This window comes from Zootoca vivipara, chromosome 8 (genome assembly GCF_965207765.1).
Source record: "Zootoca vivipara chromosome 8, rZooViv2.hap1.1, whole genome shotgun sequence".
Classification (NCBI taxonomy): domain Eukaryota; kingdom Metazoa; phylum Chordata; class Lepidosauria; order Squamata; family Lacertidae; genus Zootoca; species Zootoca vivipara.
In genome coordinates this window covers 64,981,999-64,995,076 of record NC_142591.1, presented here as the reverse complement: position 1 = coordinate 64,995,076, position 13,078 = coordinate 64,981,999, and the positions used below count along the sequence as shown (strand labels likewise).

The following is a 13,078-nucleotide window of genomic DNA, read 5'->3' as shown; positions in this document are numbered from 1 at the left end:
TTCACTGATGATAGTCATTGTTTGGATGGGGGGTCGGGGTCCTCTTCCACAATCGCAGTCGGTGACTCCTCTCCTACTGTTACTTCTCTTGCTTTTTTTACACCACTGACACCTGGTTCAGACCTGCTGATTCTTTTCCTCACTATCATTTTTTCAATTGAGATTTGCTTTTTCCGATGTTTTAAAATTTGTCTAAAGTGAGACATAGCATTATCATTGAAAGTGTTGGTGGCACGACTTGCAGCAGCTTTATCAGGGTGGTATTTTTCAACAAAACTTTGCACTTCAGCCCATTTTGCACACATTTTTTTGATCAGTGCAGTAGATACAATTTCTCTGCTCTCCTTCTCCTCAGATATTTCCTCACGTGCCACCTGTTGCTGCTCCATCAGAGTGTTTTGAAGTTCTTCTGCGGTGAGCTCAGTCTTGTGGTCCTCCACTACCTCCTCCACATCATCACCATTCACTTGCAATGATTTCTCCTCCTTTGTTATGTAGGTCCTCTTTGGCATTTTTTTCTGAAAGAGGCCTGGCTCATCACAGTTGAAAACTTGTTGGGGAACGAAACCCTGTGACTCAACATAATCTTTAAAATCCAAAACAAATCGGTCAGCATCTAATTTGTTGGCACTGGCAGCTTCACCATGTCTCACCACACTGTGTATGCCACTTCTCCTCTTAAAATTATCAAACCAACCTCTACTTGCCTTGAAAATCTCACCCTCAGCACTTGCTCCAGGGGTGTTTCTGATGAGGTCAGCATGCAAATGTAAAGCTTTTTCGCAAATTATGCTTTCAGAAATGCTGTCACCGGCCAACTGTTTTTCTTTTATCCATATTAAAAGTAATTTTTCCACTTCTTCAATTGTCTGTGTTCGTTGCCTTGTGAGTGTTTTAACACCTTTTGCAACATTGGCTCCTTTAATGGCTTCCTTATTTTTTAAGATGGTACAAATTGTAGATTTAGCCATACCAAACTGTGTTGCCAGATCACTTACACGGACACCACTTTCATGCTTGGAAATAATTTGCTTCTTCACCTCTATTGTTGCTCTGTTAATGGTTCTCTTGCCTTTGCAACTTTTATCCATTTTCGCACAGTCACACAATCAAATTGCAAGAGTGCTCCTGAAAATACAGTAGCTGGGTTCCACAAAGTCACAAAAACAAATTAACCAAAATACTCACAGAAACAAAATCGCCAAAGTTGCAGAAACAAAATTGGCAAATATAAGCTCCAAATATCACCAGCGAGTTGTGTGGGTGCTTGGGACCTCAGCGGAAGTGCTCAGAATGGAAGCATTTAGCTTCCAAAAAAGGTTCACAAACCAGAACACTTACTTTGGGTTTGCAGCGTTTGGGTTCCGACTTGTTCGTCAACTAAGGCGTTCGAGAACCAAGGTTCCACTGTACATGTTCTCACCAAAGCTGAAATCATTCTAGGTAAGTACAAAGCAGCAAAGTTCAGTGGCCTGGTGTACAACAATTGTTGCCCCATCCACACTGAAAATAGAATTTCAAGATTTAAGTGCTAGTGAGCCCTGCTTTGCTTTGAATTAAGTCGTTTGTTTACTCCAGAGTAGGATGTTTTACATTTTTTAAAAATGTAAGCAGCTGTGTCTTTCTTCGCAATACATTCTTTGACCATAGATCATATAAGTCAGAGGACTCTTCCCCCACGCCCACCTGAATTATATGCCTTTTTATTTGAGCCTATCCTTTCAAGCACAACTGCAGTCTAAGTTAACAGGCCATGCATGCCCTGAGGATGGCTCGATTCGCTCTCTGCGGAGAGAAGCAAAGAGAGGCTGCTCGGGCCAAGTGCGGCATAGAGATAGGAAAATGTAAAGACGCGGCCGTTCTCCGAGAGCCTGAATGGAGGGAGCCGCCTCCTCTCTAAACAGCCCGCTACTTTCAGAATGGCCTTTACAGTTCTTCTCTGTCAGCCTTCTCCAGACCAGTCTACCTCAACCTTGGGTCTCCAGACGCTGTTGGGCTACAACCGGGGGATCAAGTATGATGGGGACACTAGTCCCAATACTGTTTGAGAAACCAAGGTTGAGAAAGTCTGTCTTAGACTTTTTTTCTATCTCTATGGTACCATCTCGAGGCTTGTGCGCATGCTCCACGCAACGCACTTCCCGTTTGGGAAATTGGCCGCGGGGAAATTTCCCCCTCTCGCGAGCGTAGCCGTTCTCGGCGGCCGGGCCGCGTGGTTTTGCGCGTTGCATTGCGGGAGCTCCTTCCTTTCCTCGCTGCCCGGCCATCTTGGAGGTGCCTCTCTGGTAAGCGGGTCTCCCCGGGGTTGGGTGAGGGGAGCCGGTGGGGGGCGGGAGCCAAGTTCACGCGGGGCGGGGGGCGCACCAGGTGGGACTGGATACGGTGGGACGTTAATTCTCTCCCCGTTTTCCTTGGCGCAGGTAACGGCAGAGCCGACGTGAGCCGACAGGATGGTGGCCGCCAAGAAGACGGTGAGAGGAGGAGCTGGGCATGGGGGGCAGCAGGAGGGCAGAAGGGGCTTCATGTGGGGAAAGGCAGAAGCGGGAGGAGAGGAGGGTGATCTTCGGGGCGAGGAGCCTGTGAAACTTTGGTCCAAAGCCGGTTGTAGAGTCATTAATTTTTACTTAATCTTTGTCGGATTTTAATTTATAGATCGCGGGTTTTTTTAAAAAAAAATTGGCTTGCTTCAAAGCACAGCCTAATGTGATTTATTTGCTTATTTGCTGGAGCGGTATGCATTTCATAAAGAGCATGTTCTTGGTTCCTTGCAGCTCCATAGGCCATTGCAGGGCTATCCTTGCCAATCCACTACTTCAGTGTTAGTTTCCTAGGCTTTTGCTAGTAGACATGTGTGCAAGGAGTACTGTGTCTCTTCTTCTTCTATACATAAGGAGCTGCCTGTGGCCTATTTGCACAATGGTGGCTTTATATGAACTGTATCTCTCCGTATGTATGATGAGTTGAATGTAAGGTTGCAGGAGAGTGGTGTTGCATGTGGCCTCAACTTTTTTGCTTAATCAAATGGCAGTGAAGTTGGATTGTTTTTGAGAATGACAGGTGTATAAATTGTGGGAGAGGCATGTATTTTCTGTCAGCATAAGGCTGCAGATTTCCCATACTTTGTAAAAACCCAGGCCCACTGAAATTACCAGGTTTTTAAAGTAATTTTTAAAGACTTTGGTATAAAAGAGATAGAATTAAGGGGTTTTAGTTTTAGAAAGCAGAGACAATAGTGTGAGGGCAGGGAATGTGTTCAAGATTGTCAGTAACTCTTACAGTTTAAGAGATATATCCTATCAGCATGGTTATGTAAGTTGTATATTATGAGAAACAAGTTTTGGGACTAAAGGAAAGCTGTAACTATTAAATACTATTTTTCATTGAGGATGTTTTTCCATTTTCTTCCTAAGACCCTGGTTTTTTTTAAGGGGGAAAAATCTATTAAGTTTTAACATTTAAGTTCCTCATCATTATGCACTTGAACGTATTTTAAATTAATTATAAGCTTACAAAATGATGTGTTTTGTGTGATGCATATTCTTAGATGAGTGCAGTGTAGTAAGCCCAGACGTGGAATATAGAACTTCATTATTCATAAATGCTGTATGCATAAATGCTGGAATCATTTTGAAGTTGCCATGCCTCAACATTTTCTTTCAGAAAAAGTCCCTTGAGTCCATCAACTCTAGACTTCAGCTGGTTATGAAAAGTGGTAAATATGTACTGGGATACAAGCAGACTCTGAAAATGATCCGACAGGGCAAAGCCAAGTTGGTCATCCTAGCCAACAACTGCCCAGCTCTAAGGTAAGTGTTTATCTACAGCAGTTTCTCAACCTTTTTCTGACTTCTATTTTCTTCACTTCTCACTTCTCTCTGTAGCCCCCTAGTCTCATGCTGTGGCCCCCCCATTTATGTGATTTTCATCTGTGGCCCCCTTGGAATATTCTGACCCCTGGTTCGGAAACTGATGGCCCCTGGTTGGGTAACAGTGATCTACAGTACTGAAAATTTGAGTTTTTGTAAACAAATTGAGCATGTTGTTTAGATGGCCAGGGTTTGTTTTTTTTCAAGTGGGACTCCTGTGCACACTTGCCTGATGGCAAGCCCCATTGAACTAAATTAGAATTACTTTTCAACAAGCATGCATAGTATTGTGCTGTTAATCTTAGGTGTAATCTCCCACTAAAATAATTTTATAAATTAAGTTGCTCCAAGTAATGATGAAGGTAGACTTGGTCACATTTTCACCATCATATTTTGCTCTTTATTTATTTATCTCTTGGTAAATGGGAGATAAATAAATCTTGATACCAAGATCCAAAATGTACTGGAAGTATTGATTTAGCACTTAAACATGACTATTTTTGCTATGGCATAGTAATGTTCCATAATCCCTTATAAAACAAAGATATCTTTATAGCTGCTAGACTCCCCATCTAGGTAGTAGAAAGTTGCAGGGATAAATCATGAAGACTTTCATGAGGAATGTTTGGTGCTTGTGAAATTTCCAGCCTGTATTGTAGATTAAAATCCATAAATTTAAACATTGGTTTTGCTTCCATGTGTGTTTAATTCTCAGGAAATCAGAAACTGAGTACTATGCTATGTTGGCCAAAACTGGTGTGCACCACTACAGCGGTAACAATATTGAATTGGGTACAGCTTGTGGAAAGTACTACAGAGTGTGTACACTTGCCATCATTGACCCAGGTACGTATTTTATTTGGTACCACAATACCCTTAGATATGCTGAAGAGTCTTAAGGTGATTCTACCGAAGTCCATTCATTACGTTCTCTGGAAATTGTCCTGATCCTAAACCCCCAGCTCTTCGCATATTTATTAAAGGAGCACAGTCGTGTAGTGAGAGCACAGTCGTGTAGAGCACAGTCATAGTGAACTTCACCAAGCTTGCATTATATTGTAGTCTGAATCAATTAATTCTGGTGATACATAGGAAAGCAATCTACAGGTCCCTGAGAATATAAATCCAAACCACTCCAACATCTTCAAAATATCTGGTCAGTTTAAGTAATATCTTACTGTATAAAAGCCATTACTCTCAAACTACTCATTAAGGTATTGCATTTTGAACTTTTAAAGCACTGCGAATATATTCTCGCTGTCCTGATATTTCAGTGATCAGGGCAGGCTAGACATTCGCTATATTATAACTATGTAGTGTGTCCCCAGAGCTAGTTTTGCCTCCCTAGTTCTGGTTTTTAACTGCAAGTAACATCTTTAGAGTGTGCTTCCCCATGTAATTAGAAGTTTTGAATTTATGCTGGAAAATGTTCATATGAATGCACGTCTAAAAGGAAGAATGGGTTGTTTGGGATCTTGATACGAAGAATTGTCCAGCACCATTTGCTATGAAGTGTTTGTTAAAATATGTCTTTTTCCCCTCCCAACAGGTGATTCTGACATCATTAGAAGCATGCCAGAGCAAACCAGTGAGAAGTAGATATTGCTGAACTTTACATTTTGTGTAATAAAACTGGTTACAAATCTACCATTGGCAGGAGCTTTCTTGAGTTGTATATATTCATAGTTGCAAAACATGAAGACCACAAGATTGGGGAAGCCAGGTCTAGGGTATGTTACCACAAACTTTGGAACACTGATGTGCTTTTGACTGCATCTTTAGTAGAAATTGTGCTACCTTATTCTCCATCCTCTAGAATGTAGTGCCTCGCAGCTGTGAAAGCATAATGTTTTATCATACTTGGCTCAAAACTAGTTCAGGCAACAAAAATGTCAATAGTCACTCAGTGAGAAAGGGAGGCAATTGCTTAACAGAATTTATATTAATGGGAGTTTTGTGAATTTGGGTTGTCTACCAAAATGCCCTGCCCATTTCATCTGGTAACATTACTGGCTTTGTCATGCAAGCCTGTGGCAAGTAAGGTATGAATTTGCAAACAAGGGTGCTATCAATTGAAAATGATACATTATAAGATTGTTACTATTTCCTACCCTCCCTTCACCCTAAGGTGAAGTTTCAAAAATTAAATAGAATTAAAAATGGGGCTTCTGGGTTCTGTATTCGAATGGGTAAGTGGTCTGGTTGCTGCTCTAAAATTCAAAAATAATGGAGATAATAAACAGTAGCCTTTGGTCTGATAATCATAAGTGAAAATCAAATGTTTTCAGAAATATTCAGAGGTGGCTTCCAAGTGCTGAAGCTTTATTGTATTCTTGCAGCTCAACCAAAAGTATTTATATAAATTCTCAAATGATCAGAACTTTGGTTTCAGGGGCACTTCTGTTTCTTACAATGCTGGGATAAAAATGTCTTACGACTGTTTAAGCTCCAGAAGCCAAAAGGTCTTGGAATCAGTAATGTTCTTCCTTGGCAGCAGAAAGGAGTCTGGGATAGTAGCTTGAGATAAAGCCACTAAAAAACTAGATACTGGGAAGGAAACAAGACTGTTGGGACTTGGGCTTCACTTTTCACGTAATTCAGAGTTGGAGCTGCCTGTATTTCTTAGACTATTAATGCTGAATTGTGCAGTTGTAACAATAATCCAAATGTGCATTGTGGCATAAAAGCCATTTTCTCAATGTACTAAGTGGACATTCCCTCTTTTGCCTTATTGGCTGATATTTTTGGAGTGTACTTGCATCTAGTGCCATGTTCTTTAGGATATTGTATGTTACAATATCACAGGTATCCCAAACTTGTGTTTACTGGTTAACATGAGTGGGGGTTTTGTCAGGAGGAGCTGCATGTATGTGCTTAAACTTGCTAGCCAAGGTGCTCCTACCAGTGCCTCAGACTATTTTTCCCTTGAGGGTTAAAGCATCTTTCCCCATTTTGATATTACGGGCCAAGCTTGGGAAGCTGCTTGGTAACATGTACGTGTTTCCACTGTCTCAATTAGATCAAAGACTATATAATAGGGCCTTGTATGTCAAGCCTAAACAATTTAAACTTCTTTTAAAAGCACCATTTTAATATTTCATAGCTTATCTCAATTGATAAAAAATATTACAATTGTATAAAAAATTAAATCTTGCCATTTTTTTCTGCAGTCAATACAAAAATGCAGTCTTGAAGTACTGGAACCATAAATTCTTTCTTCCAGCAAGAGACTGGCTCTTTTACATAGCTTAGATTTGCTCTCTTCATATGTATAAATATCCAACTCAGCACATACTTTTGAGAACACCATCAGTATCTTAATCGATTTTCCAGGGCTTCCATTCTTTTTGACATTTCTTCTAGTAATCTTAAATTAAGGAAACACCTCTTCACTCTTATTTATAATATTATAAAGTATAGACTACAGCAGCACTGTATAAATACCGTATATTCCGGCATATAAGACGACTGGGCGTATAAGACGACCCCCTACTTTTCCAGTTAAAATATAGAGCTTGGGATATACTAGCTGTATAAGAAATACGAACCGGCGTATAAGACGACCCCTGACTTTTGAGAAGATTTTCCTGGGTTAAAAAGTCTTATATGCAGGAATATACAGTAGTTAGGAATTTTCAACCAACTTGTACATAATGAGGATCACATATAAGGATGTTCAGTAGAAGTAACTTGTCCTGATTCTGGTCTTCCTAGAGGCATGAAGATCAGCACTGTGTATAACAGTATATTGGCTTAGGTAGGCCTTTGGCAAGGGTAAGAGCAATAGGCCTGATCCTGCTGTAATAGAGAGTACTGCTATGCTGTTGCAAATACACTTCTAGGTATATCAATGAGAGGAGATGAGTTAGCCTGTTTCCTACACTTCTTGCCTGCGTGTTCTTGGCTGGATTGGGCTGCATTTGTACTCATCAAAGGTCATCCAAGAATTTACCATTACATGAAATAACCACATCACCCATTTGTAAAGTGCACATGTAAGCCCTACGCAGGTGATGCACCTTTTTGGATTTAAGTAGCCTATGAGACACAGGCCTAACTACCTATTTGATCTTGTAAAGCTCGCTATATTCTTTATTTTTCTGAATTGAAACTGCATTACAGTACAGTGGTGCCTCGCTTAACAAACGCCCCGTAAGACAAAATTTTCGCTTAAAGAAAGGATTTTTCTAGCGGAGGTTGCCTCGCTAGACAAATTCGTTTTACGAAAAATTCGTCTAGCGAATTGCGGTTTCCCATAGGAATGCATTGAAATTCAATTAATGCGTTCCTATGGGCAATTTTTTTAAAAAAATATATTCAATGCATTCCTATGGGATTCGCTAGACAAATTTTTCGTTATAAGAATAGACCCGTGGAACGAATTAAATTCGTCTAGTGAGGCACCACTGTATATATATTGGCCGCAGTTTGAATTTTGGTGTGGCCACTAGAGGGAGCCTGTGCTCCACATTTATCACCACTAACATTCTTTCAGAAAGCCACCAGACAAGCTAAAATTGCCCAGCTGCTATTGCTTGTGCCTCTGATCTCAGCCTCCCTGACACAGTTCAACAGGCAAAGGGGGTTCAGAGGAAAAGTCCTTACATCATTAATGAAAAGCAGAGGTTCTAGTGGAATAGGAGAAGCTATGGATGCCATGCAATCACCCCTTTCTGTCTCTCCCACCCCACTCCCCAAAATACTGTGGATGCTGGCTATTGAGCTATTTAGAGTAGATGGGATTGCAACCAACGGGATTTGCATCCTATTAAAGACTAAATGTGATTTAACTATAAATCTGCGTGTTAATTTGAGGATTTGCTGTATTACTTTATCAGAAGCTGAGAATTTATGAAATAGGTATATAAAAAAGGATATGTTGCCGTGTTAGTTTTTTAACTTCAGCATTTGCAAAATTCTGGAACGTCGTAAAGTTTTCACATTTACATGGGTCTTTCTTGTCTTCTGAAGGATTTCCTGAAAAACAGATGGGAGAGGTTTAGAAAACCGTACTGTAACACATTAACTAAATACAGATCCATGCTAGAAACATTACTCACTTGGATCTGTCCTATTTTAACATAATGAAGGTCACCAACAAGAAACTATGAAGTACAAAGGAAACTTATGAAGCTGGTTGAGAAAAACTTTTTACCTGTCAATTTTTTATTAGATTTAGTCATGTTTGCTCTATGGCTGAAAGTAATGCATTGATACTAAAAGGGCAATCCATGACAGATGAATCTTAGATCTGACATAAGAGTTGCTCCAGTTGGGACAGAGGAAACATTTCCACCTTCAATGAGTTTGAGGACTTGAATCCAAGGAACCCTTAATCTCTTCCAAGGGGTGATCACTGACTGGGATACAAGCACCAATTTGTTCCGCAAGGAAGCTTGAGAAGCTGCCCCATAGTAGGATAGATTTATTCACCTATTTACATAATTTCTAATCTACATTCAGTGTTATTCAAGTGTACTGGCTATTGAAAGTTCCCCATGGTTGCAAGTATCTGCTATCTAATACTCTTTAATGGAGATGACAAGATGTAAACATGAATCAGAATGGTAGAGTCATCTAGGCCAACCCCTTGCAATGCAGGAATCTCAACTAAAGTGCAACTAAAATATCTGTGTCTCAACTAAAGCACCTGTAACCTATGCTTAAAAACCTCCAAGGAAAAAGTGCCCGCAACCTCCGGAGGGAAGTTTCCATGCCAAAGCATGTGCTCTGCGATTGGGATTATAGTCACTTTCATAGCAGTGCAACATGCAAAACCCAGGATCAAAACAGAAACTTGTATAATCCGTTTAACCCTTCTGAGGGTTGACAATCATGCAGGACAAGAAGTGCATAGCCTGCTGGGGGAAAAAAATCTCAGGGTTGGGATTATTTGAAGTAAACATTTTTGCACTGACTGCATTGATAAAATTGAATACTTAATGCTTTCCCAATTCATCACAAATCCAAGCTGATCCAGCAAAGCCCTCTCCATTCAGATTCAGACTTTGCTGTGATGAATTACAAGTAAATAGCCAATAAATAGAGTAGAGTAAAGTGGTACGTGTGTGTCTGGAATGGACTACAGTCATACCTCGGTTTAAGTACGCCTCGGTTTGAGTATTTTCAGTTTAAATACTCCGCAGACCTGTCTGGAACGGATTAATCCACTTTCCATTACTTTCAATGGGAAAGTTCGCTTCAGGTTAAGTACGCTTCAAGTTAAGTACAGACTTCCGGAAGCAATTGTGTTTGTAAACCGAGGTACCACTGTACTTCAGTTGTAGGTGGGAATTGCAACTGAGGAGGGGTCCTCCTGTGTCGGAGGATAAATAACCATGCTAAAGTGCAGAAGGGAAGTAGATTTACCTGAAGCTACTTTTGATCGCAGCTGTTTTTCTTCAAAGAGATACTTGTGATGCACTGCAAAATTGGAACAGGCAAGAACGTCTGTGATTGCTAGGGTAGCTGCTTCGGGTTCTGTAAGGAACCATAAAAAACAAGACATTTTAATATAGTAAGCCACGTTTTATCTTACATATTTTCCTTATTGCCATCCAGCTTTTTACTTTACAAGTTTTGTGTATTTGTGTATTTTAGTGAAAGAAGACTGCGTGCACTGTGCTAAAAAACACAATTCCTCAGTTTGCTTCTTATGTGAAGCTTTTAGATTAACCCAGATCTACAGAGATAATATATAACATGCACAGTATGTTTTCAAAACTAAAGAATGGATTTAGTTGAAACGTTCTAATTTTAAAAATACTTGCCTGCCTGAACTTCTACATAAGGTTATGAAAGAGCATGTGTTGCATATGGATTTGCACCCATTTTATATTGATATAAATACTTAAAAACGAGCTCAGCAACAGCATTACAATGAAAGTGGCCTGATATTACTTTTTCAAGAAATGATTGAGAATGACAAATGCTTAGTGGAGAACTAGGTGAGCTGGAAATGGAAGATACACAGACTTAGAATCTCAAACCTTGAGAATGTGCATCTTCTGAATAAAGCACACTTGCTGGCAAATCCTGGTGGCCTTTCAAACCTGTAAGAAATTTTGTCAACATGAAATAAAATGGCATTTCTTGCAGAAATCGGAAACATACTAATGATCTAGAATAAACTGGGAAGACTAATGATATTTCAGTGTGATTTAGATGGCTAGAATTGTTTTTGGACAACAGAAAATCATTCAACAGGATCGTTTCAGTTGTTACTGCTTGTTCTTTGCTAAGTCATCATTGAATAGATATGCATATGTGCTTTGGGAGGTCATGGTCTTGCCTGCAGAAACATGTATTACTTCAGAGAGTATGAAAAATGTTCCTCCTATTGCAGAGGTTGCCACAGATAAAAGGTGAAATAATTGTGAGTGTAGGGATAAAACACAAAAAAAATACAGGATACCTGAAGGTGGTATGATGCAAAGTGGGTTATTTGTCAATTATCTGAAGGTGCAAAGGGAAGCATCTATTAGAACCCCATTATTTATTCAATGGATGAGAAGAGGCTGTTTCTCAGTAGGAGACATATTGCTAAAGTCTGAACCTGAGCTTATTTTCAAATAATGTGGACTTTGCATTTCGTTTTATATTTATCTATTATATTTATATGAGAGTTTGTTATGTGAAATGACCTAGGGGGCAAGAATGTGTTGCTATAAATTGATGCCAGTAACATTGTGGGAGGGCAGGAAAAGGAAGATACCGTATATACAAGACACTTGTGCTACATTGTCTGACCAGGACTCTTCTGTATTTTGAGTTTGTAACAGAAAACTGCTCACAAGACTTGCAACCAGGGAGGTGGGGGGAGATTACCCAGGCAAACTATGAGCAGAAACATCTTAAGCTTAGCAAAAACTAGTGGTGGAAGACAACTAACTTTTTTTACTTGCCTCCCAAATTGCCCATGGCTACTGCAAGTGTATTCACCTCAGTCTCCTAGGACTATCGTAGAAGCAAAGGCTAGCAACTGACAGGATGGGACGAAAATGAACTGCTTATTAGGTTTGGGGGGGGGGGGCTTACTGCCTCCCAAAGAGGTTTTGACCTAAAAGTTCTTTGCCTCTGACAGCCAGTGTGGTGTAGTGGTTAAGAGCGGTAGACTCGTAATCTGGTGAAGCGGGTTTCCGCTCCTCCACATGCAGCTGCTGGGTGACCTTGGGCTGGTCACACTTCTTTGAAATCTCTCAGCCCCACTCACCTCACAGAGTGTTTGCTGTGGGGGAGGAAGGGAAAGGAGAATGTTAGCCGCTTTGAGACTCCTTAGGGTAGTGATAAAGCGGGAAGAGAAGTGCTCCTTTAGCTGACAGAAGGACTCCTTTCATGGGATCCAACCCAAACTTTCTGAAGTGAGGGGCATACAGTGCTACCTTGGTTCTCGAAAGTCTTAGTTGTCGAACAAATCGGCTCCCGAACACCACAAACCCGGAAGTAAGTGTTCTGGTTTGTGAACGCTTTTTGGAAGCCAAACATCTGACACGGCTTCCAATTGAGTGCAGGAAGCTCCTGCAGCCAATCGGAAGCCGTGCCTTGGTTTTCGAATGGTTTCGGGAGTCGAACGGACTCTCGGAACAGATTAAGTTTGAGAACCAAGGTACCACTGTACTCTGTTTTTAGATTATGCATTAATGTGTCATTTTAGAAGACGGATTATTACTTGGTGAGAGAAGAGAGGGGGCAACACCACTTTTAAAGATTGTGCTTGCAGTCAACAGGTTTTTAAAAAAAGTATTTGCATTGAAATATTTTTAAAACCCTCAATCTGCTGCCTAATTAATTGGGGACAGCTTTAGTTTAAAAAAAATGGTTTAATCAGTTACAATCCTGGTAAAAACTAGAATTGTGTATGCCAGGCAGCATGATAAGCACTTGGGTTTTCAAAACAGATCCAGCACTAGTTATCTCCAGCTCCTATTGGGACATTTTCATACATGGCACTAAAAAGAGCAACTGAGATTCTTTCGAGCATTTGTGTCATGTATGAATGCAAGTAATGAACGTGGGAGAGAATATGGAAGATAAATGGAATGCAGGGTTTACATTCATGTTAGCAGCTGACCTGAGAGAATAGCGGCCGCCAGGAAGAAATTAAAATAAGCAATAGAAAGCCAGATCCATGGCTCCAAGAACTGGAATAAAACACTTCAAGCCTGGAGTCGTCCATTTCTGAATTTGTCTACTCATTTTTATTCTAAAAATCA

The 13,078-nt window shown here is 40.3% G+C and overlaps 2 protein-coding genes and 1 non-coding gene across 3 annotated transcripts in view; 2 read left to right on the top strand and 1 right to left on the bottom strand.

Moving 5' to 3' along the window:
• Positions 1-2,258: 2,258 nt before the first annotated feature.
• On the top strand, positions 2,259-5,513 carry RPL30 (ribosomal protein L30). The gene is made up of 5 exons (XM_035126287.3): positions 2,259-2,285; positions 2,421-2,471; positions 3,661-3,806; positions 4,582-4,712; positions 5,416-5,513. The coding sequence occupies exons 2-5, from the start codon at positions 2,451-2,453 to the stop codon at positions 5,463-5,465; spliced, it is 348 nt and encodes a 115-aa protein (XP_034982178.1). The 5' UTR covers positions 2,259-2,285; positions 2,421-2,450; the 3' UTR covers positions 5,466-5,513.
• On the top strand, positions 5,107-5,242 carry LOC118090578 (small nucleolar RNA SNORA72). The gene has a single exon (XR_004693274.1). It is a non-coding gene; the product is annotated as a small nucleolar RNA SNORA72 (small nucleolar RNA).
• Positions 5,514-6,936: 1,423 nt separating the features above from the next.
• MATN2 (matrilin 2) overlaps positions 6,937-13,078 on the bottom strand; it is a 55,580-nt gene continuing 49,438 nt past the window's right edge. The window contains exons 17-20 of the mRNA XM_060277695.2: positions 10,856-10,918; positions 10,236-10,346; positions 8,747-8,843; positions 6,937-7,230 (exon numbers count right to left, since the gene is read on the bottom strand). Coding sequence (XP_060133678.2) covers positions 7,176-7,230; positions 8,747-8,843; positions 10,236-10,346; positions 10,856-10,918 — 326 coding nt within the window. The 3' untranslated portion in view covers positions 6,937-7,175. The remainder of the gene's footprint in view (positions 7,231-8,746; positions 8,844-10,235; positions 10,347-10,855; positions 10,919-13,078) is intronic.